Source organism: Trichogramma pretiosum, unplaced genomic scaffold, assembly GCF_000599845.2.
Source record: "Trichogramma pretiosum strain Unisexual culture from Peru unplaced genomic scaffold, Tpre_2.0 scaffold100, whole genome shotgun sequence".
Classification (NCBI taxonomy): Eukaryota; Metazoa; Arthropoda; class Insecta; order Hymenoptera; family Trichogrammatidae; genus Trichogramma; species Trichogramma pretiosum.
In genome coordinates, this window is record NW_019640801.1 from 175,286 (window position 1) to 200,646 (window position 25,361).

Consider the following 25,361-nt stretch of genomic DNA (forward strand, 5'->3'; position numbering starts at 1 on the left):
TTTGTTTTGATTTGAATTTTTTATAAAATTTTGAATTTTTCGTCTCAAAATCTCGTCTTTTATTTTGTGGTGCACAATTTTTTAAAGCATTCACTAATTCACAAACGTCAATTACTTGCTCTGTATATCTTCTCGTTTGCACTGAACGATCATTACTCGCCAACTAAAATTCAAGGTGCAAATAAGCATACAAAGAATTTAATACTTTGAAATATAAAATGTCATACTTGTTTATTTTTTTCATCTACGGCATTTTCAATACCGGTTTTCGGTTTTATTGCGCTAGATATTTCCATTTTTTGTTTGTAATGCTTCGGAGAATCATTGATGGCACCGATTTTTTTTCTTTTTATTTTTTTTAAATCATTACTTACTTCAAGTGGATTGACATCATTCTCTTCTTTTGTTGGGTGACTTTTACGAAATAAATTTAACCTTCCAATCAGATTGGATTTTGAATTATTTTTATTTTTAATATTTTGTTCGACAGTTTTGATCGATAAATTTTCACCATAACTATTGTTGGATTTTAATACATCTACTTCATATTGCAATTCATGGACGATTTTTGAAAGAGTGCGAATTTGTTGAACCAAGTTAATTAATCGGTCGTTGTCACGTGTATTTTCTGAATTTATCATGTTTAGCACTTGCCTTCATTTATCGGAATCATAACGAAAGTTTGTCCTTATCAGTGAAATTTTTCTATCCGCTTACTTCATTAAATAGTTGATCGTACAATAGGTAATTTTTCGAATTAAATTTAATAAAATCGAAATAAAGATTGAATAGACCATTTATCAATGAAAAACGTTTACACATCTTTGAAAAATAAGAATTTATTTTGTTCAGCGTCCAACGAATTGATACAAGTAATATCATTTGTACCAAACACCGATTTATTTCATAGTAATGCTGATTTAATGAGTTGTCAATTTTAGGATCATAAAATAATTTTGTTTTCTGAGTCATCGGGTACATTTTTTAGTACATTTTGGCACTACGTTTGGGTATTCGTTTCACATTCGATTCGTAATCATATGATTTCAACCAGTGTATGTACACTGTAAAAGACTTATTCAGTTCAATATAATTGCTTCTGTATCTACAAATTTGGTATTACAATCTGTATTAGTTGAGGTTAAAGTTTATACGTATTTGCTTAAAAATAACATCAAAAATCAAAAATATTATAAACAATTACCAAAAAAATTCAAAATTTGTTATACGAATATATAAATACGCTGATTGGGTTTGTGTAACTGTCGAGAACGATGAATAAATATATTTGGGTATAAACTTACGTTCAAATTTGTCAATATGTTTTATTTAATAATAATTCAAATTTTTGTTAAGTAAGATATAAAAAGTTCAAAGTTTTGAAGTATGATGAATTGGCAGATTGTTTTGGCTCATGCCTCTTTGAACTGGTCGAATTACAGATAAGCCTTATCTATAATACTGTCAGTTTCATCATAGGTTGCGAAAAAAAAAACACAATGACATTCAATCGAATTGATATCATACATTAATGGAATAATAAATTAACTCTACTGCAAGTAAAACCAAAGTACTTTTTCTCAGAGATTAAAGTTTATTTACTATGTAAAATAATAGCATTCATGCAAATAGGGAATGTGGCATCACAAATATACGTAATGATGTCGATAAATTTAATTGAAAAAACATGGATTGAACCCTGTCTCGCTTTAGCCACTCTATTGCTCGCTTTACATCATTCAACGCAAGTGTAACAGTGAAAAAGTATACAGCGTAATTTTTTCAGTACATAAATTATAATATCAATTTAACTACGCAATAAATTACATTAAAAGTTCTATATTTATTTTCGATTAAAGTACAATTAAAAAAATTACATCTAATTGAATAAAATTCTTATTCAAAAGTTTGTTTCATCGACGGAATTGATTGTTGTCTTGGACAGTATAACAGATTTTAGGCATGATCATTAATATTATTTTATACAACTACATTAATACCTATATCGCGATGACATTTTGCTCTATATGCAAAAGACAAAGTGCATCTAAAATAGATACACATACATAATGTAAGTCACTTTCGGTGCAAATGAACAATGTGAAGAGACATTTAAAGTTTCGTTTGTTCTGGAATAAATCATGTGTCATTTGATTTTTGTTTTTTATATAATATATGTGTAATATATATGTACAATTTTTAAAGTTCATTATAGCAGATAATACCGAAATGATTCTGGCTTTATTGCTTTCTTTGTCACAAAAAATATGATTACTTCGTTGTAATGTCTATGCAACAGTGTTGCCCACAGCCTTTGCACAGTCATTACACTATTACGCTCGCTGTACAGAAATGTATTTTCCAGTGAATGAAAAAAATGATTCTCAGTTTAGACGCCCTGGTGCAGGTCTGTCGGGAATTCGCGGGGGAACATTGGGTACCACTCGCCTGAAAATCAACAATTACAAGATAAGTATGTTATTGATTTAAAATAAAGACTATTGTGTTATAAAAAGTTTACTCGCTGAGCTTATTCGACGAGATAAATATGATTTTCCAAAGGCAATATAATTATTGAAATTTTTGAATATCAACTTTATCTCGTCGTGAGCGATACTTTTTGAACAAAACAGAAGCATGAAACAAATGGGCTTAAACATAATAATAGAGTTTTTACAAATAGTGCAGGGTTGGATTATTAATATTCAATTATGATATTAATCAATAATTTTTATTACTAATTAATAAAAATGAGTCAAATCTACTTGAAAATAAAATCGAAGTAAATAATAATAAAACCATTCTTAATTAAGATATCGAACTTTTACTCACTCTCCAACTCTACATCCGATTTATTCATGACATCGGATACGTATGAGCATAATTTAAAATTTCGTAAAATTAACATTTTAACAATATTTTAATTTATTCGAGCAAATTTGAATAAATGAAAAGAAAAGTATAGCCTTCTCTGTGAAAAGGCTTAGATAAATAACAATAATATTGTTAAAAATCAGTCGGATTGAAGAATAAAAAACAAAAGCATAAAGCAGTAAAGAATCATAACAAGTTAAGAAAAATAAATCTAAATTCTCACACGCGGATTATTTAAATGGAAATTTTGGGGATAAATTATCCAGGTAATGAATAATAATTCGGATAACAGGCACACATCGAGCAAAATTCACAAATACTTTTCATTCAACTGAACGATTAAGATCAAAATTGAGTACTCAATGATCAATTGAAAATTGCGTACTAATGCGTACCCGTAGATCCGGTTTTCACTTAGAAGATTTGATTTTTTTGTTGTTAATCTTATTTTCATTTATATATTCTATGATAACATGTTATTTTCTATATACACATTTATATTGCAATAAATAGTGGGTTGTTGCATGTGTTATGAGTGTTATTTTTTTCATATGTATGTACCTTTCTTGCGCGCATAAATAACACAGTTCAATCGTTTATAAATCGCATTTTCAATGTGGGTGAAAGTCGCTGTTGCAATTCGCTTGTACAGATACATATTATCTGGTATTATGTAGTCTTTATTTATTTGATTTAGTTGTTTTAGATTTCTGAAAATGTTTTATTCTCAGCACTTTTATAAAGTAACGTCTGTGGCATGAGATTCATAATTAAATATTACTCAGCAGTGTTTACCACTGTATTCGATCATACAAGAGCTTATTATTGATAAATCATGACAACTCATTATTGAAATTTTAATTGATTGATGTGGATACGAAAAAATATTTGAACTCGACAAAGATGAATTTATGCTTGTTTGAGAAAAATAGGTAGAAGAGATAAACGAACTCATCTTCTTTAGATATATTAAATCCGTAGGGTATATGTTCAGGTTTTTATAATTCTTAATGATTTGCATCGAAAAAATCTTTCTTCTATCATACGTAGTGATATTCGATTTTTCAAAAAAAAAGTTTTCTAATACTTTTCCTCAAGTTGATTGATTAATTGATATTAATTTCTCTTGAGCTTATTTTACTTTATAGAATCATCACAAACATTCGAATTTCGTCTGGTTCGATCGTTAATTACACTTATATAAGTCAACGTGTATTGTACAATAAATTTATAAGCATTGCAATTGCAACTATAATTATAGGATCCTTTTTCAATAAGGCTGTTTTTTTCTTATAGATGGAAGAATTTTTCAACGTGTTTTCAACATGATCGAGCTTTTATAATCTTTTCTTATCACTTGTAGAATATCTCATCTCTTTTAACGAGCTATGCAGACTTTTTTAGAAGTTTAAAATTTTCCTTTTTAGTATTTTTGTTTGTACCACACTAATCTCTTAGTATGCGTGAATTTGGTTAACTTGTTTTGTATTTTAAAATGTATGCTTCGTGATTTTGCAAGTGCTGAACAGGCTTACTATAACACGGTGCATTAATTTTTTTGTCGTTGACAAAACGGTATATGATTTTTTCACATATTATATTAATCAAATCTGGATACAAAATTGCCTCGTTAATCGTAATCTTATGCAAAATTTGGAGCCAATTGGAAGAAAACATTTTGAATGGAAGTTTATAGAAACGAAAGTTTTGCAGTATATTTTTCTCCACAAACTTGGCAATTATTATAATCTGGAACAATATTCATCAGTATAATTTTTTTTCGATTAACAGTGCGTTTATGATCTAAAATCTATACTATTGTAATTACTCTTTATTATAATCTGTTTTATGCCGCCATCGATGCAATTAAGCCCTATTTATGCTATATATCACATCCTATTTCTGAGAACATATTTTTGTCAACTTCAATATTATTTATTTTTTATAATAGCTACGTATTTATGCATATTCAACAACTTCATTATAAGTTTAAAATTTGAAAACGATAAGACGAAAAATGTATCAAATTTTAAGTTGCCTTTACTTTTAATTCACTATTTTCTCAAAAAATTATGGAATTTGCTTCAATTACTCATTGAAACATTACTTCATGAAAACGATAAAAATTTTGGACAAAAATTATCGTCCTAACTATTTAGTTAAGTAGGTTCCTTCATTATAATTTGTGACATTTTACACATTTTAACGCGTTCGTAAAATTCACGGTATTTTTTTAAATATTTTATATATATATATATATTTTTTTTTTAATAGGCGTTGTATGTAATGCGAATGATGTGCAGCATGTGTCGATATATATATCAAAGATGAGATTTTTCGTCCTTAATGTTATGCTCGATAAGCCAGTATCTTATATTGATCTCTAGTCACTGCTTATGTTTTAGTTTTTGAGAAAATCTTTACTTCGTAGGCAAATGTTTTAAGTTATAATGAATGCATAAGTATGATCCTTTACAGAAAACGCAACATTCACAAAAAAGAAATAGGTCACACGTTGAGTAAAATAGGATTTTAAAAACAGCATGACATTTCGTTGATTTTACTATAATATATTTCACATTATTTTGTTGATTTCTGTTGTATCAAATGCACAACTTTTTGATATTATTCGTTAATGCACTTTAAATTGCACGAAGAAAAATTGGTCTGGTAAAATATAATTAAAAATTCATGACAAAAGAAATTGTCTCTAATATCCAATAAAATTTTTTCATATTGACAATAAGCAATGGAATTAAAACAATATATCGAGGTACTATTGAAAATATTATAAATTACTCTTTGTTTTAGAAAAATGCTCAAATTTAACAAACACTTAAAGGGAAACAGAAATTGCATAAAACCTATACTTTTCACCATGCAAGATCTTTCATTAACATGTTACGATGAAAATAACAAAATTTTTTCATTTTGCTAAAAGTATTAAAATAATTATTTTGAAGCCAATTTCAAACAGCAAATATTACTTCAATATTTTTCTTCGTATCACTTTTATGCGATTTTAAGCAAAATCATATTGTTTCGTTACTGTTTTTGATATAGCACAGAATCGAGTACGCGTGTAGTGTAGGGCAAAAGAAAAATTATCATAGACATTTAAAATTTGTTCTTTAGTAAAAGCAAAAAATGTCGACTTATAGTGTTTTTAAATTTTATATATGTGGAAATCGGCCCGCGACATTATTGTAATTATTTTTTTCATACTTCATTATTTTGTTCATTTCAATGTATAAATAGATACAATACATTATTTTGCAACTAGTAGGCGATCTTGTACACATACACATCAGCCTTAACAATGAAACGATGAAACCACACACATTTCTCATAACTTAACCACCACCATTTATCTTTATAATTATATATCATATATTATAATATACTCTTTAAACGTTTGAATAGTTTGTACGCATGTTTCGTACGAATAGAACCATGATGCAATCAATGCTTCATGAATTTATAAATTCATTAAATATAATATGTGCTTTTATGACCCACCACCTTAGTTTACTCCAGAACATTGATATTATTCATTTCCTATCTCGATTCAAACATTTTTTCGAAAAGTTTTTTCTTCTGATAAAAGGTCATTATTTTCATTACACAAGTATGGCTTAGTTATAATCTTCTCAAGTTAAAATGGACAATTCATAAAATTATAAAATTAAAGCAATATATGATTTATATTTTGAAACAAAAGTTCAAATTATATTTCAAAAATCAAATAAAAAGCTGATATGTTCGAGTTTTTCTTAATACCGAAAAAGATCTAATAATTAATTTTTGATAACTTCGATAAATGAAGATTATCCATTCTTTGCAAATTCTTATTTTTGAATAAATCTATAATTGACTTTTTAGTTATTTTAAATCAAGAATGAAACTTAATTACAAAAATAGTTGTAATAACGTGTTACTTTTCGTAATAGTAAATTAATTGTTGTAAAGAAGTAGCTTTATATTTACGATACCGTATATAATACAGTTTTTGGAATGTTGTATTTGTTAAATACTTTGCATGTTTGATTCAAAATTTACCAATTCATATAGCTTAGGTGTTAGTTGAAAAACTTAAAAGTATTATTTGTTACAGAATCACAAAATAAAAAAGAAACGTCTTGCGGGAATAGAAGTTCCTGAGGAAATAAACCAAGTGAGAAAATGCGATAAAATACTGTTAATCGTACATTTAAATGCATAAAAGCAATTTTAATTATCGGGACTTCTTTGCTTTTTTCAAAAATATTAAGGAGCAATATTTTACCCTTGACAACTTTGTTAATTGTCCGTTTTTCCATTTCAACGCTTATCCTTCATATAGCATAAATACAACGCAATGTAAGAAAATAGTGTACAAGAAGTATACCAAATGAGATAAGAAAAATAAAATTAAATAGTTATAATATAAATAAAGAATGTAAGAGTAATAATTTACAATTTCATCTTGAAAGCATCCATTAGCTCATTGGCAGCGGCATTAACAGCAGCCTGTGTCGCTGCCTGTGTCATCCGTTGCTGAAGACCAGCTCCGATGCCGCCACCACCTCCGCGACTAAACACATACGGACACACGTATGACGAGATTTATTATAAAAGTAACAATTTGAAATATTATTTCTTTCTCTTTGATACTTTTTTCCATACATTACGATTTATGAAAATCGCAAAAGTTAAATACGTAGAATTAAGTTTTATAAGAATATTTAAATAAGGAATCACAGTACTGATTTCTTGAATGTCAATGATAGTAATGAATTGCAAAAATATTCATAAATCATCTATATTGTTTTAAAAATGATCTATAGTTTTACATCACTCGCCCTTACACTAACACATACTAAATTGAAAAATAAATATAAATTGGTATCAAGTTTTCTAATAAATAGACAACTTAATCATCATTGATAGAAAATCTTTTCATTACTTTTCGTAAAATATAAATAAAATATTGTCTTCAAGATTTCAGTCCTGTGTTCTTTTTTAAGAATTTTCATTAAATAAAAAGTCTAGTTTTTTAATGTAGGTATCGCCTTCATTTCTTAAATAAATGTAATAAATTTTGATTACATCAAGATAATCTCGTCAAAAATATCTTTGATAAAATCAAATTATTTCAATTATTTCAAATTCTATTTAAAATCAAGCATGAAACAACCTGATGGTAGTTTCATTTTTAATAATAGATTACCGATACTACCGGATCATTTAGATATTTCTTTTTTTAATTATTCAAAATTATGCAGGCACCGACACGTCTTCATCACGCAGCTTTTTTTAAAACGATCACTCTATATTCATTTCATACCTTTATAATGAATGATTTGACATGAAGAACACAAATGAAATAGCAAGTAAAACAAATACTTCCATCAAAGTTAAAATACAATATTCGATGTTCGATTGTACTATATTCTTGATATATACATATACATTCAAGTTTTTTAGACTCAGTCGGACGATCAAAAAATTACCGTCTTATCAACACCGCAACCTTCATCCGCAAACTCGCAATTTCAGTTAACTCTATTAAATTTTTTTAAGAAAAAATTGCTGAGATATTTTATTTTTTTATAATTCAATGAAATGTCATGCTGTTAAGAAGCGTTAGATGTTGCATCGTGTGATATACAAGCTCAAAAAGATTTCTCAACTAAGTTCTTATTTTTTATAATTATATACATGGCTATCATATACAACGTGTGAGTTATATAATGATAATTATTTCTCTCATATGTAAAATATGAGTGAATTTACGAGATAATGATACTTTTTGCCGAAATTTTTTTCCTCGAAACATTCAAGCACTTTAAATCGGAAAGTGCAAATTTTTCATAGAGTTTCTCAAATTTTGCCATCAGATGAAGAAAATTCCACAAAAATGAAATAATAATTGCGTGGATAGGGGTGTGCGGTTCTCTAACAGATAAAAGACAATCGAGATAAGATTATTATTACAGATTTCAGGCTACTTGCTGTACGCACAAGAACTTTATTTTCGCAGAGCTCTCAATTTCTCAAGACACTTTGTACTTGTTTCTTTTTTTTTGTTTTAAAAAAAGAAATTGAAGCTCCACAAATTGTTTTTATTTTCTAACGTGATGCTAGCTAACAGACAAAACACGCGAGTATATAGAATTTATGATTATTTGATAACTCTTAAAAAATACAATTACTTGGACCTCTCAAACAAGCAGGTGCATAATCGTTATTTTGAATAAATATATACGTATATCATATGCATTGAGATGTGAAGAAATGCAAACGTGTTGAATGATTTATCATGAATAACATCATCAATTATTCGAACATACATTTCATTATGCTCTCGTAAAGTTAGCGGAAAATCGCGCGATATGTGTATATTGAATGCGTATTATACCATTCGTTGCTGAATTGTAGCGCACACCCCGAATCGACAATGACACCGAAATATTGTGATTTTTTTCATTACACTTAAGTATTTGCAGCCAAAAATAAACCACTTATGTGGCCGAAATGTTCTTTTGTTTTTTTAAATGCGATTATTTTTGGTTTTATTTTTATCAGTTAGATGCAACGAATATTATATGGATTAGTAGCAATTAGGTGTATTAGTGCGTAGACTTATTGTCGGCGCCTGCAATAAAAAGTATAGTTAGCACCAAAAAACTTGTAAGTTGTATTTTAATAAATTCAAAGACAATGTAAAAATCTACGGACTATAAATGTTCTTATACTTCATCGAAAATATTTAATTGATTTCTGAGAAAAATTATAAGTGAATTATTGTGCTTAATGATACTTTTTGAATCTGCTTATCAAAAAAAACATTAAAGACTGTAAACACGCTCAAAAAACGTTATGTGACATATTGCCATTAATTTCTTAAAATAAATCAAGAACTATAATTGATTCATCATTCAATTGACTATTCTTTTAAAATTTTTGTTATTGAACATTATAACGATTTTAAGAATATAATGGCCTAATGTTAAGTGATTTTCACCACCATAAAAAATTTGACTTTATCAATTGACGACAAAGAAATTTAAGTCATAATAATACAAAGGTGAACTTACGAAGGTATAAGAGGAGGTGGTAGTCCTCCACCCGGGGCACCACGCCCGGGCGGCGGTGCACCAGGTCCAGGTCTGTTAGGAATCGCCGGTGCGGGTCTACCACCACCTGCTGGCACTGGTGGTGGAGCTCGCGAGCTAGCTGGTGGTGGTGCCTGATTTCTTGGACGACTACCTGGGCCACCCGGTGATGGTGGTGATAGCCTACTCAATAAAATTTTAATTAACTAAGATTTTTTTTGGAACTCAAGTAATGTATGTATTACATTTTTTAATCAATTAATTAAACGGTGCATCCGTTTGCATGCAAAATTAAATAATGTGATAATCGAAATAAGCAGGTGCTTTCTAAAATTCAAATAATAATCTTACCCAAGGCTGAAGATTCAAATTGTTTCAGAGAAAAGCAGAGTAGAAAAGTTGCATAAAAATGAAAAAATTAGTGAAAGGACTGAAAAAATGGTTAAAGAAGTAAAGGGTGGATTTTTTTACCTTGGATTTTCGCTGGTTGCTAACCAATCGTTTTTAACGGGTGGCGGTACAGGTGTTGTAACAGTAGCCATTGAAACATCACCAATAATTCTAAGAGCCTCTTTGCAAGCATGGTACATGCGAAGCATCTCTTCGCGTTTTTGAGCTTCTTCCGGAGATTCTTCCATCATAGAAGACTGCAAATGTTGATTATGAAAAAATAAATTTAATAAATTATAAAAATTTTTTGTAGCATTGAAGATTCAATAAAACATACTTGATCTCCACTGGCATACAAATGAGCTAAGAGTTCACCATTGATGAAGTCTTTGGCATTGTTTATAATGAGATGCATAATAGTTTTTGGAACTAAATCTCGAGTGGTCTTTGTAACGATCTTCATGTAAGAGTCAACCAAGTTTCTGATGGTCTCTACTTGCCTTTCCAGTTGTGGATCCATGGAAGATTGTGGTTCACTTCCACCCTAAGAAATAACGAATATTAAACTTTCGGAGATTAATATTTTTTTATCAAAAAAGTCAACTAATCTAAAAAAGAACAATAATCTTAAAATATGTTGAATTTATATTTAATTATCAGTGAAAATATAATTCTAAATTTTTTATTAATTTAATTATTTTATTTCTAAGGAAATATTTGCTTTTGCGATAATTTAAATAAACTCAATCTTACTCAATTTTAAATTAGTTGACCTTGATATAATTAATTCGAAAACATCAATGCAATGATGAATGATCTATTCATAAATCACTTCACAAAGGCGGACTACATAAAAATTGTCACTAAATTAGCTGAAAATTTATACGAAAAGTAGCTACAAATCTGAAAATTGTTTTTTATTGTATAATTATACATATAAATATATTATCGTGTTGATGAACGATGAACTGTGCTAAATGCATGTGCAGTTAATACTTTATGGTATTATTGTCTGTCAATTGTAAGGTGTGGAATATAAAAATGGCTTGAAAAATATTTCAAAAGCTACCGATCTGTACGAACCTCATATCCCTCCTTTAGATGATACAAGTTAAAAAAATAAAGACGAATATTGTATTAATAAAATGGTAAAGTCTTCTACACACGGTGTTAAAATCATAAACCATCAAATTGTTTCAGGTATAAAAACAAGGTGGAATTTAAAGAATGTACGAGATTTGAAATAAAAATAATTTTTCTCAATTAGTTTAGTAAATTAAACCAAAGCTTGATTATTCATCAAACAAAATTAAATAAAATCATTTTTAGTTACTTTGATATTCCGCATCAGATCCTATAATATGTAAATAAGAAAATAATATTATCACTGCATGATAATTCATCGTTTTTAGCATCAGTACAATAATTAATCATTACACTTTCTTAATAAAAATTTTAAATGTTATTAAAATTATTACGTTTAAAAATTTTATTCCGGTATGTTTACTTGCTGAAAAATAATTGAAACAGACAAAAATGAAATAAACTTACTTCTCCATCACCGTTAGCTTGTTCTGTAGATTTTTCAGGGTATACTCCAGCACGCAAGAAGGAAGCCTTCCATGAGTCGACATCATCCTGTGTTTCGCAGCTCAACTCGAGTTGTTTGTAATCTTTGTATACGTTTCTACCCTCGGGATTGAAGAGCGCAAAAAGGTGACGACGTGACATGAATCCCTGCTCGAGATCACGCAATTTCAAACCATCCAATGGTAACATGTACTTTTTTTCTCGCTCCTGTAAAAAAAAAGGAAAAAAATAGGAAAGTAAAGTTTATCTTATTTCAAATGCAAAATTGAAGCACAATTAACTTAAAGTTATCAAATGTACCTCTTCATCCTTGAACCATGAAATGCTTTCGGAGGTCAAAACGAACCAGTAATCCTTTGAGCCTCCTTTCATAATACCGAGATTATGTATGCACATGTAACCTTTGCGAATGACCTGATTACCAAGAGTGTGTCTGCCGGCCTTTACGGCGTTCTCCGAAGATTGTTGAGCACTGCAACAGAAAGAACGTTACCAACCATGAAAATTCACTGCTTCTCTATGATAAGAAAAATAGAAGTATGTTATAACGGATGCTTTGTTTTTTTATTTTGAGAAAATAAATTAATAAGAAAATATAAGTTCGATCAAATGCGACTGCTGCGATCTTTCAAATACACAATTATAAATGTAAGCTCAAAAATAGCAATCATATATAATAATAATTGAAAAACTTGGATAAAAATGAACACACGCACGCGTTCGTAGTTCATTATTCTAATGAGATATATACTATTTTTTTTTATTTATATATGTTTGCATTTAGCGATAGTAGGAGTAGATTATAGCCAGATACATAATGGGGCTGTATACGAATCTATGAAAGGCCAATCATGTATCGGACCATCATAACGAATTGCTACATGCCATAAAGCTGCATTAAAGCTTTATCAGACCACACTCGAAAGATCATGTAGAGTTTTTCGAGTTACAGAATTGTATTTTGTAACTCTCAGTTTAATCTTTTCGTATATTTTAATCATTCATTGAACCCATTAGATTTATGGATATTTTTATCAATGATTTTTTTAGTGCCGTATGACATAGCAATGCAGTAGTAATAATTTTATTATTGCAAGCTCAACAAATTAATTTTTTTTCATGGTTAACTTTATTTATCTTGATATGATTTTATGGACTTTTTATATAATCATTAATATTTCAAGAACGAAAATAAAATATTTGACTAAAAAGCAGTTATGTGTGTATTGTGTTAGAGAAAGGTTTTTACTTCTCTAAGTTGTAAATTATATTCAAATACGTACGTGCTTGATTATCATATATAAATATCGAAAGCAGAAATTTCACATTTTTATACTTAATTGGCAAATAGCATATTGTACTTGTTTGAAATAAATATAGTGCTTTCGATATTCCGAGTGTAGGATTTGGGAGAAAAAAGGTAAGTAAATCACTCAAATGAAAAAATGTAATGTACACCTAAGCTGCACAAAATGTAATATAATATAATAAACACGCATAATACGAAAATTTGTAAACTCAGGATAAATGAAAATGAATCAAAATATATATAGGATAAAAAAACAGTATGTGATATTAAATAAAAATAATGGTCTAAAAATAACGAGATCTGAAATACCTAACCACTATAAATGTAAGACCCAAATTTACTAGGTATAAATCAAACAAATGTTCAACAACTCATAAGGAAACTCATCATACATCTTATAAAAACATATCATTGGTAAATATTTTTTCAATCTCAAAATTGATAATAATTAAAGAATAATTATTTGAAAAAATGAAAGTAAATGAACTAGAATTGGAATAATCAGCCAATTATTTTAATTGAAGGAATATATATACATAAGTGTTTTTGAGTATGATGAGAGGTGAAGTCATATGTATGCAAAAACCAAACAAAGGTTCAAAATTAAAAATATATTGCAATGAAAAACTTTCCGACTTTTGATGCACGTTTAATCGGCTCTCTTACCTTGCATTATGGCTACTGGCTGCCGCGCTGCCGGTGTAATTAAATCATTGTTTTTATTTGTGAAGTACAACATGGGCAATGAAAATAGAAAGATTGACATGATAAAGTGAGACAATGATCAGTGAAAAAGACACGATGATTTATGTATATTTTATAATCAAAGTCCCGATTGATTAAGCATGAATATCATCATATGCTGCTTAAAATATTTTTCAGAAAAAGAAGAGTTTTTATTGTTTCTCAACAATTTTGAATTTATCTCGTGTTCTTTTTCTGGACTGAGGATGTTTTAATATTTCATTATACATATAATATTGCTTAACTTCAATGCATGGGCTTATTACCTTTGTATTTACATTTTCTAATTCATAATAATATTTTTTTAAATATTTAAATATCATAAAAGAACTTGAAAAAAATACGCATCGTATTTTTATTATATTATAAACAAAACATGACTTTAACAATATCTCTTCAAGTTCATATATAGTTTATATTAGAGAATTCTTAGCAAATCATTTCTAAGAGAAAAAATAGCAAAGTAAAATTCTACATAAAAATGGGATAGGGAAAGGGAAACTTATTTAAAAAATAAACGAAATAATTATTACTAATAAAAAAGGTAAATTAATGCTGGAAGAAATGTGCAATCTATTTATGCTATAATAAAAAAGTTTCGAGAGCAAATGTGAGGTCAGAGATGTCTACAGTGGCCTTAGCAAGGCATGCATCATATAGCCGAAGGAAAAGTTTGTGCGAGGATTTTGTGTAGTGCTGCACAAATTTAATTTTTTTTTGTGAAACAATTGCCACTAAGCAAAGATGCAAGTCCAATGTGCGCAAATTATCAATAATAAGTTCTAATTTTTTCATCGATTTTTTTCTCTTGTCATCCTATGAAATATATCCTATAATATAGAATATATGAATATATATATAAATATATATTCTATATATCTGAACAATCATGCTATGAAGCATTTAAAAAAAAAATAATTGAGCTTGTAATTTTTAAAAATTCAAGAAAATAAGTTTCGCTGAACTATTTGAGTTGTTTGTAAAACTTAAAATTATAAACTTCGCCGTAATTATTTCAGTGAAAATTATCTTGTAAATTCGATTTAAATAATAAAATAAATAAAATGGGATTTCTCATTTGAGCAAATTAATATGGATGTAAAAAATATACTCTTACGAATAAATTATTATATCGACGTTCTTTACGAGTAGTAGCACTTTTCCATTTAAATTAACTTATAAATGTGCTACTCTTTGTAAAGAGCGTCGATATGTGCATTACTACTGGTTAAGAATTTAGTATAAATACAATATGATCGAGTAATCAACGTCAAAATATTTTCATATTTAATTTGATAATAATAGACTAAAGTTGACTTACTTTGCAAAACCAATAAAATCTTCGTGATTAGTGTTCATATATGCTAGTTCACAATCTACCAGCAGTATAAGTTGTTCTTTACACATTTGCTCTCGTTGTCTTACATGGGTGGTGATGATACGTTCCGTTTCTTCTCGAAGTCTGGGATATCTTGACATCTGAATAGAAATTAATTGTTAAGGGAATGCGTTAGCATGAAAAAAAAACAAATAGTTCAAAACTCACGCGGTCAGTACAAATACGAACAACGTTGCTGAGTTCTTGTACGACTAGATCGACACATTTGAGACTAGGCTCTTTTAGCCTATTAATTTGTTTCTTGACGATAGCCTCAAAAGCCATATCGGGAGTGAAAAGACCAACACGTATACCTGTAATGCACAATTACGTGTCATTGTCAAAAGTTAAAATTATAGTTTGAGTTCAGTTATTTACGAACCATGAATATTTCTGATAGCAAAAGCAATTTCTCTTCGCAATTCCTTCTCATCAAATTCCATTTTGACTATTTCAAATGGAAAACGTTCGTGGAATAGTCGGTTGATTTTTGCACCACCACTTAGCTCCATAGTGTTGATTTGAGCTGAACCGGAACCTTCAATAGTTCTCTCAAAGTCTGATTGAAGTTGCTGAATCATTCTTAAAAATGACTTACTTTTAGTCGAGTAAAGAGAGTATCGTATAATTATTGTTAATGTTAAGGGTAGAGAGCCATGATGAACAATAATGATTTTCACTAAGTATATTTTGAAATGTATTAGATTAATAATTATATCCTTATTCTGGATTCACCATTGGTTGCGTGTTCAATTGGCTATATTTTAATTAATGTTAAATTTTGCAAATCATGGCTAATAAAATCGAAGTGTGTATTTTCATTGTTTCAAGCGTTTGACTAATTAAGTATCTATAGCGCTTCTAGGCATGCGTGTTTTACTCGTAAAAGTAATGCAATCAAATATAATTAATAAAATAATTCATGCTATTGAGCACACAACTGGTTAGAGGGCACCCACAATAAGGAAAATAAGAATACCTACAAAAACATTTGTATTGATTTGTAATATAATCTGTAAAATAAAAAATGATGTAACTTTCAGGACCCTCCACCCACAAAATAATTAATATCATGAGAAAAAGAAAGATAGAAAAATAAATGAATGCTACAGGTGCACTGGTTGCGTGATATTAACGTTATTGCAATATCGAGTAGATTTTTCTGATAAATAACTTACTGAAGCATGGCTTTGGTTTTGATAGCCGGATCATCCGGCCTGAAGTGTTTGTACTGCTCGACATCCTTTTCAAGGGCTAAAAGTTGCTTTTGCAGTCTATCTCGCAATGCCGGTAGCGTATCCCTAATGTGGTTCGTCAGCTGCTGATTAAGAACGCGCTGAAGGTATGGAGTACCCAATTTATCCGCCAAGTGCCGATAGGATGGATGACTGTGGAATTATAATTTCATGAAAATTTATTCTATCTGAATAACAGTAATATTTGTTAAAAAGTGCAATTTACCTCAAAAAGAATTTGCGCTCTGCTGCCAGAGCTGCTCTTATGTCTTTGCGACCTTCGATATCTTTCTGACTTCTGTTTACTACTCCTATGTAGCCTCTTCGCAGGGGCAACAATTTGTTTTCTAAGATATCTCGAGCATCTGTACCGTCATCCATAAGATCCAGCTTAGTAATGACACCAATGGTACGCACACCTAAAAATCCAAGAAATTAAATCATTACCAATCTAGCTTTTGCTTGGTGCATCTAATCGAAATCAAAGAACATACCTTGGGGATCGACCTCCTTGGCAAGTTTAAGAGCATCGCTATTTGCTAAATCAGTATTCGCAGGTGTGACAGCTAAGATGAGACAGTTTTCACGCTTGATGAATTGAAAGATCATTCCTTTGATTTGAGCCTCAATATCGGCTGGTTGGTCGCCGATTGGCACCTTTGTCAATCCAGGTAAATCAATTAGAGTCAAGTTCAACACTGCAATTAAATTAAGAAACATAAAGTCATTAATATCTCAGATGATTTAAAATAAAGGTGTTATTAGTAACTATTGATTGAAAAATTTGACTATTCAGTTAATAAAAATGCTACTTAAAAGTATTAAACAATACCTATAATTTTAAAGAAAACAAATTTTGTTTTCAAGTTATTTCAGTTTGAATGCCGGAATATTTTATAAATAAAAACGTATATTCTTCAAGTTAAAATTGGCTTTGCAGTCATTTACAAAAATTGACTTTGTATTGAAAAGAGCGAATAAGGTTTAATCAATAGTTCGCGATGACCCAAAACGTTGCTTTTTACAGGACCATAATACTCATTTTAGTTATTGTCCAATGAAATGTACTTGTTCACACTCAAAGTCGTGGTGAAATATCTTACCATTGGGTGAGTAAACTCTTAAATTGATAGGCAAATTGGAAATGCCTTTGTTGCTTCCAGTAACTCGATCCGTCTCTGCCTCGATTTCTTTCCGAACTTCATCGAAATCCACGAATTTTTTTCCTTTGCAGTGAAGAAATTCGGCCCATTCTGGAAAACAAACATAAGTAGGATTGGTTTCAACGCTGCATGAAATTAGTGAATGGATTATTTTCTCTCTTTTACGATTAATCCGCCACGAGCGACGATGGCAATGAACTCGATTTCCTACTTATCGTTTTTACCCGCGTGTGTGTTTGTGTGACTATGTTACCCATGCCTCGCTCGTTTGCGCAGGAAGCAGCTCGATAACGCGAAACGGACATCCACCACGCGTACACTAGTCAGGAGAAAAGCATAAATGTAATGCTTGCTCTACAGCCTCCGACGAAGATCATATTTTTTCAGTCGATTTTTTATTTTCATTTTTTATTGTAGAAAAATGTCACGTTAACAGACTACTCGTCAAGAAAACGATGCTTTATCGGGCGAATATTTATGCTGACGCATGAGAGAGGCAGATTTTCCATGTAAAGCTTGGAAAGTTTTTTCACGCTCGAGCACTGATAAACGCGCAGGACAATACTTTCTTGTTATGTCACGGATGACTTTTACTTTAATATTAAAAAATTGTAACACATTTGTGTGGCATACAAAATATAATCATACTAGCTAGTTTCAAGAATTAAATCATTTCTACTGTAAACGCATTATTTGCCTCATTGATAACTCTTTGGTAACGTCTTAACAAGAACATTATGAGAAATAAATATCGATTAAATATTCACGGATATCATTTATTTGGGTTTTATTGAATTTCACTATAGTTACAAACGAAGCTGAATTATATTGTGTACGTGATACGAATAAATAAAGAAATGTGTTCGAGACATTTTCAGTTAATGTGGTCGTTGCGTGAAAATTGAATAATGCATACAAATAAATCGTTATTTAAAGGCATTTCCTTTTTTGTTTTTTGTTTGAATCACGCGTTGAAAATAAAAAATATTTGGTAGGGCTATGAGCTTTATTTACCATTGTCGAATAGTAACTTTTTCAAGAGCTACATTAGAATGAATCGATAAGAGGAGCTACATGTGTTCATTGTGCACATAAACAGTATATTTTCATGTATAAGTTACTATTACAAGATTTAATAAGCAATTTTACGATGCACTTGTTTAGCGATTGTTTCTCTTAATAGTTGCGATATAAATAATAGCCGCTCGCAATCGAAAGGAAATGTATACTTGCAACAGATAAAGCTATATCAACCGAGCTTACATTTGTAATAGAATGTATCGCTGCGTAAATTAACAACACTGCATCGTGTATCGTGATCGATTTAAACTTCATACTTTGCACATGTGCTAAATAAGATGTAAAAAAATTGAAAATGTATTCAAATTTGGGCACAAAACATAAATAGTTCTGAAACAGTCATAGGCATGTAAAATAATGCTAGGTACAAAAAAAGCTATAGATATTGGGACCTGTTTCTTTAAACGAATCGAAGAATCGAGCATATCGAGCATAATATGGAAAGTCATAGTTCGTAAATACGCGCTAGTCTTTTTATCTCGTTCAGTGGAGATTCTCAAGGTCTCTCAAGCTCTAGTTTGTGTATATTTGCTACAGTAAAGCACGCCTCTGACACAAATGCAGTCTAAATCCTCAACACACGATCAATATGGGTTTAACTTTCAACCTCTCGTCCGAGCGTCCATTCCCTCTGCACGGTTGTTCTCATCTCAAGTGTCATCTGTGTCATTTCATAAATTCTAACATCGACAAATATATAGTTGAGATAGGTCGGATGTAGAAGCCACCCCATATCAAATTTCGATATTCCGATATGGAGAAGCGTTTATTTTCGAGACTTGGCCCCGTCTATACGACGCGCGTATATATGTGCACACGTGATAAAAGTGTACATATATATCACGTGCAGCGCAAAGGCGCCTGCAACAAGGGGGTAGCTGCGCGGACATTATTGACCCGCGCACACTGAGACACATACACGTACGTAATCGTAATACATATTTAAAGTCAAACGTGAGACAAGCACAATACAACGTGAGTGCTCGATTATTTTGTGTGTATTAACATCTATTACAACGCGTAAAAACCTTTGCTTGCGTTTTGATTGTCAAATTATTATGCTTTGGCCAACTTATCATATTATATTTTGATTTAATTTGACGATTGGGCGACCGAGACAGAGATTTATATATGAGGGAGAAAAAAAGAAATGACTATACGATTAAAAGAAGCAAGGGCGCTGCTGCTGGTGCGCGGGAGAGTCGCTATCACCGCTCAAGAGAATTGCTCTTGACCTAGATGGAACAGAGACAGACGAAGCATACGCCCGCACGCGTGCGCGGGGATGAAAAGAGAGCACGTCGCGCACTGAGCACGCGCGAATTTTACTTGCGAGCTTTTTTCTCATCATTGTAGCGTTGGTGATCGCGAGTGACACGCGACTCTCCGCGGTCAATTGTTTTTCTTCTTCTATTTTTTCAAAGATCGCGAGAAAAATGAGAGCGAACGATAGTTTTTTCTTTAATCGATTCGAAGACGTTCCCGAGGAATTTTTTATAGACTATATTGGCTACAGAGTACATCGAGAGCTACATTGAATGTCCGCGAGAAATTGTTCAATCAGTCGATGAAAAGCGTAATAGTAATGGAATTTGCTCGTTTGTTGCAACAGTTTTTCAATCACTACCTTATGAGAGCGTGCACTACATTATTGAATTTCGTACTTTATAGCTTTTGAGCTTGCGAGATTTTTTCATGAATGAATAATTATTGCACTCGAATAAAACTCAGAGCTGGTGATATGTAGCTTTCATCAATTTTAAACATGTTACCGTTTCGATTCAATACAATCTCGTGATTTCAAAATCTGCAAGGTATATAAGATAATCATCCGGACTGAAAATGTTCAAATTCATTTTATATTCGGATTCGTACTGAGGTCGAGTTTGCATTGTTAAAACATTTACAAAGCTCCACTCTCCATATAAAAAAAGAGATATTTTCAATTAGCTATGCTCCACATTCGTTTGAGTAGATAAAATTCTACTTCATTACTATAATGCACGTTCAAGCTCATGTTTCTCTTTCCATATTCATAAAAAAGCTCACTCGTTCTCGAGTACTATTCTGCATCACGGCTCATAATTACAACCGTGCATTATGACGTAACTCGAGTTAAAAGAAACTTGCGCTCCTTTTTCTGACCACGTATACTTGATAATTTCACTTAATGGCTCTATTCGTGACGATACAGCTCACATACATACACCATCGCTTACAGCAAAATTGGGCAAATTCAAACTTTTCATCCATGTCAATTAAAGTTCTGAGTAACTTTTATGTTAAATTTTTCCATGTGGATGGTAAAAGCCTCGGTTCGTTAAAATTTCATTATAAAAAATGTACATTCGGACACTGGTACTGTCACCCAAAAGCTTCGTGAGCTTGGATAAATCAGTGGCGCGTCTGAAAGTTGACAAATTTAAATCAGGAGTAAACGCGCGCTGGGGTTAATGCTTGTGTGTGCGTATACGTATGTAGCCGTGTTTATAAGTAATTATTATATTTTTTTTAACAGACAAGGTCTCATCAATTGGCGCTAATCATGTCACGTCTGATGTTCTCGTCATTGAGTAATCACGTCCACGTCTCTTGGGACATTATTTCTTTTTTCCTCGCGCAAACCAAGCGATATCGTCGTCTGCACGGACGATAAGAGCGCACAGAGATTTGTTGAAATTTTACGCACACGTAAGAGAGAGAGAGAGAGAGAGAGAGAGAGAGAGAGAGAGATAAAGAAACAGAACCGTAAGAAAACGCGACAAATGACACGTTTGTCAGATTCGCATGCGATTGGATCGCGCGACTGCATAGAGCAACTCAAAGAAATGAACGAGCCGCTACAAGTTCCCTCGCAGGTTTACCTGCGGAGCGTGCGGGGGCGAAAGCAGCTTTATTCGTTATATTGATTAGCACGCGAGTCGAGTCGAGTCTCGAGTGCGCGCGTGAGAATGCTGTATTGTGAGTCGTAGAGCACATGACAAACTGAATCGCTCGATATTATTTATGCTCCCACCCGCTCGCTCGTTTATCCGTATTTCTAGTCTTTTTCTCCATCTCGATATCGATTCAATTCGGAATAGTTGCCTCGGTCTGGCCACGTGTTCAACGCCCGAAAATAAATTAAATCCAACGAGCGAGTCATTTTGAACGAGCAACCATGAGTTGGCAGCGCGAATGCCTTGTAAACATAGAAATTATTAATTCCTCGTGCGAGAGATTTTTTTTCGTTGATTATTACAGCGCAATTGATCAGGTATCAAAGAGCGAGCTGCATCGAGCAGTAGTGCTTTATCAGCTCCCACACTGAACGATGCAAGACCAATTGTCAAAATGCGCGCAACAGAGAAAGAGAGAGAGAGAAAGAGCACGAGTCGAGAGTACGGCTGTTTGTAAACGATATATAACCTTTATCTAGGCCTGCATCATGCCGTGTCCATACGATAATCATGTACGAGAGCGAGGCGGTGCCAGCAATGATTTTCTTTTTGCATTGAATCGATCAATGACTTCAGCACTTGTTCTCTGAATTATGCGCCAAGTCGCGAGACATGGAAAAATTTTCTCTTTATCCGCGAAAAAGACGCGCTGTGTTCGACGATAAAACTAAATCGACGCTTTCCAGTTGTCATTTCGTACTTACCGCTCATGCTGTTGATCAGCTGTAGGATGAGAGGTCGTCTGGTAACGATACCCGAGCCTCTGGGCAGAAAATCCCTGTTGACAACAAAAAAAAGAGGACAAATTTAATGAGATCAATTTTGTAGGAAACATTTTTATTTTTACTTTCGTAGCGCTCGATCCACCTCACACACATCTTAAAAATTTGTTCATAAATATGTACTGCTTTACAGTTACAAGACCAATCTTTCATCCTTGGTTGTTAGTCGGTAATTTTATCAAAAGGTATTATGCACGCGTACCACACGCACATGCGACATTGCATATCACACACATTCTTTTATTTTCCTTTCTTCCTTTTCTAAACTTGTGTTGTGAAATTTCTCTTGTTTGCTTCACTAAAGCACGAGACTTTCATGTATTTTCCGGCTGCGCTTTGCATGCGCGATTATCGATCGATACATTCATAGGCTTGAAAGATCGTCCACAATGCGAGATGCAGTGCAGTATGTTGCACTTGATCAGTTGCATTGGCGACGATGACGAGTTCCAAAGATCAAATAGAATTATATTACCTTTGAATCGAATTTATCAAGACATCGGCAAAGACAAATGAGAAGAATGGATCGTTGTAACCACGTCCACACACTATTAGAGTCACTACGATTGTGATTGTTAGTATGCAATAACTATTAATTCTATAATGAAACATTTTTTGATAACACCAGTTATAGAATGAAAAAGTATGTAAAATTTTTATCAAATACATCTAGTAAAACCGAGAAGTGACTGATAGTTATAACCAAATATTTAATAAAATTGGCATTTTTTTCTAGTTACAAAATAAACTGTCATAACTTTACTTTGTTTTTGCTAAAGTAAAATTAATCTAATTTCAATACAAAGGAAATCAAGAATAACTTCTTCGATAGTATAGTTATCTATCTTTGTAAAAATATTGAACACAAAAAAACAGATTAATGTTAATTTAATTTTAATTTAGTCATGTGGGTTATTTGAAATCAAATGATAATTTTTTATCAAAGACATAGTACACCCAAGCACATAAAGACATAGATACATTGATACTCTGATTTATTAACGGGTAATTCCATTGGAACAAAAATAGAAACTGGTCCGAACCTTTTTTTGGATATTATTCCAGAAAGCATTATGATAATAATGTTGAAGATTTGAATGATAACCTTATTCATTTTTTCAAACTACATGGAACATTACATATGTAAATGAGAATTCTTTAGTTTTTGGGACTTGACAAAGATATAATAGAAAATCAATAAAAAGGTTTTCTGTTACATTTTAAAAATACCTGTTATTTTTAAAACAATCACTAATTGTTTAGATATTTGATATTGCAAACAACCTTGCATGAATATCTGTTTTATTGTTCTGATGATAGTGAATCATCGATGATTCATTTATTCAGTTCATTGTTAAATAATTAAAAGCGGTAAAAATCTCTCATACTTTGGCATCGAAAGTTTTAAAACATACAGATGGTAATAATAAAAAAGTCAATAAATCAATACAAGCTGCAAGATTATTTGACCTAGCAGTGAACCAGAAAATGGTAGTCAAAAATAAATGGTTATATCAGACAATTGATAATTCCAACTGAAAAACATCAAGTAAAAAGAAAACATTAAAAACTGATAAATTAAGAAGAGTATGTTGAATGTAGCAAGATGCATCAGCTGTACAGTTTGAAGAATAATCAAACTTCCCTAACAAGTATTGATCAGTCTGAGCTAGAGGGAGTAGAGACTGAAGTTTGCCAAGTCAGTTGGCCTCCTTGCACTGTATCACACGCCTCGCATCCTTTGGAGCCACATCGTCATCATCGTATCATAAATGAAAAGCAGAAGCGTAGTTTGGCATGGTCGCATGGGAGATCGAGGAGGCATTATTACGCGCACGGCCGAGTCTTACAAGCTCTATAATGGTCGATAGCTGCTGTCTCATGCATTACACTTACTTTCCGACGAAGTTCTCGAGGACAGATGACTTTCCTGCACTCTGACCACCGACGACGGCAATCTGAGGCAGGTCGAGCTGCATCGTGACTCCGAGTTGCGTGAACGCATCCTGGAGCTTGTTCACGATCGGAATCAGCTGCTCCATTCCCGTATTGCCCGACATGGTGGAAACTATTTATTAGTAAATAATCGACACTTATCACTTTGGCTCGTTGGCAGCACACACACACGCGCGCACTAGTTCTCCAGACCAGCACACACTAATATTCGTTACAGCATCAATAACAGCGAGTGGATTTCAGCGCTTCTCGGCGAAGTTCAGGTCCTCCTTCGAGAACACTTGGTCCGACCTCTGCTTGTTACTTGTTAATGCTGCTGCTGCTGACTACCGCTGCGCGCTCGTATCAGATAGTCTCCTCTTGTTCGATATATAGAGAAGGTGGGAGGCGTAGGGAGCTTGGGAGAGGTGAAGGGGGCGCAAAATGGCCGTTTTTTTTTGCACGACCAGCAGTAGATGCTCGAGCACGAATGGTGGATAATCCAGGGCGTATCAGCTAGGCATTTTTCAGAAGCTCGGGGTCCCCACAGGTAGACGAGCTGGCTCGGACAATCGCGAAGGACGAGCTCGGTCGCGCTGGACAGACAGCAGCAGTTCAGACTCGGAAAACGAGCGATCGAGGCTCCGCGAATCGCGACTCCGAAAGCGCGAGCGAGCCGCGGCGAGAATGAGTACGACGACTACGTAGTGTGTCTGTGTCATATGTGTGTGTGTGTGTATACAATTTTCCCCAACCTTTTGCGTCTGCGCACGCAGTCGACTTTCTGCAATAGCTTATACATTCGCTCTTGCTAGATGCCTCTCGCTCGCAAGGCAGCGTGCCAG

At 32.1% G+C, this 25,361-nt stretch overlaps 1 protein-coding gene across 6 annotated transcripts; it reads right to left on the reverse strand.

The window, feature by feature from the left end:
* Nucleotides 1-1,574: 1,574 nt before the first annotated feature.
* Nucleotides 1,575-25,225, reverse strand: LOC106648229 (dynamin). Of its 6 annotated transcripts, XM_014364989.2 has the most exons (18): nt 24,478-25,225; nt 22,504-22,577; nt 17,721-17,870; nt 17,112-17,315; nt 16,844-17,036; nt 16,561-16,770; nt 15,765-15,964; nt 15,551-15,696; nt 15,326-15,483; nt 12,252-12,423; nt 11,913-12,158; nt 11,445-11,456; nt 10,699-10,905; nt 10,443-10,618; nt 10,323-10,328; nt 9,954-10,154; nt 7,331-7,447; nt 1,575-2,448 (listed from the first exon to the last, which is right to left on the reverse strand). In XM_014364989.2, the coding sequence occupies exons 1-18, from the start codon at nt 24,639-24,641 to the stop codon at nt 2,385-2,387; spliced, it is 2,700 nt and encodes an 899-aa protein (XP_014220475.1). In that variant the 5' UTR covers nt 24,642-25,225; the 3' UTR covers nt 1,575-2,384. The 6 variants fall into 6 exon arrangements, with proteins under 6 accessions (XP_014220475.1, XP_023314531.1, XP_023314527.1 ...); XM_023458763.1 differs by lacking the exon at nt 11,445-11,456; XM_023458759.1 differs by lacking the exon at nt 10,323-10,328.
* Between the last annotated feature and the right edge of the window lie 136 nt (nt 25,226-25,361).

What these genes read in the sequence shown, in the direction of transcription:
- LOC106648229 (XM_014364989.2), bottom strand. Translation starts at nt 24,641, where the DNA reads ATGTCGGGCAATACGGGAATGGAGCAGCTGATTCCGATCGTGAACAAG. An exon ending in GAGCGCAAATTCTTTTTGAG is followed by an intron (nt 16,771 to 16,843) that starts GTAAATTGCACT and finishes ATAATTCCACAG; the next exon opens with TCATCCATCCTATCGGCACT. An exon ending in CCACCTCCTCTTATACCTTC is followed by an intron (nt 7,448 to 9,953) that starts GTAAGTTCACCT and finishes GTATGTGTTTAG; the next exon opens with TCGCGGAGGTGGTGGCGGCA.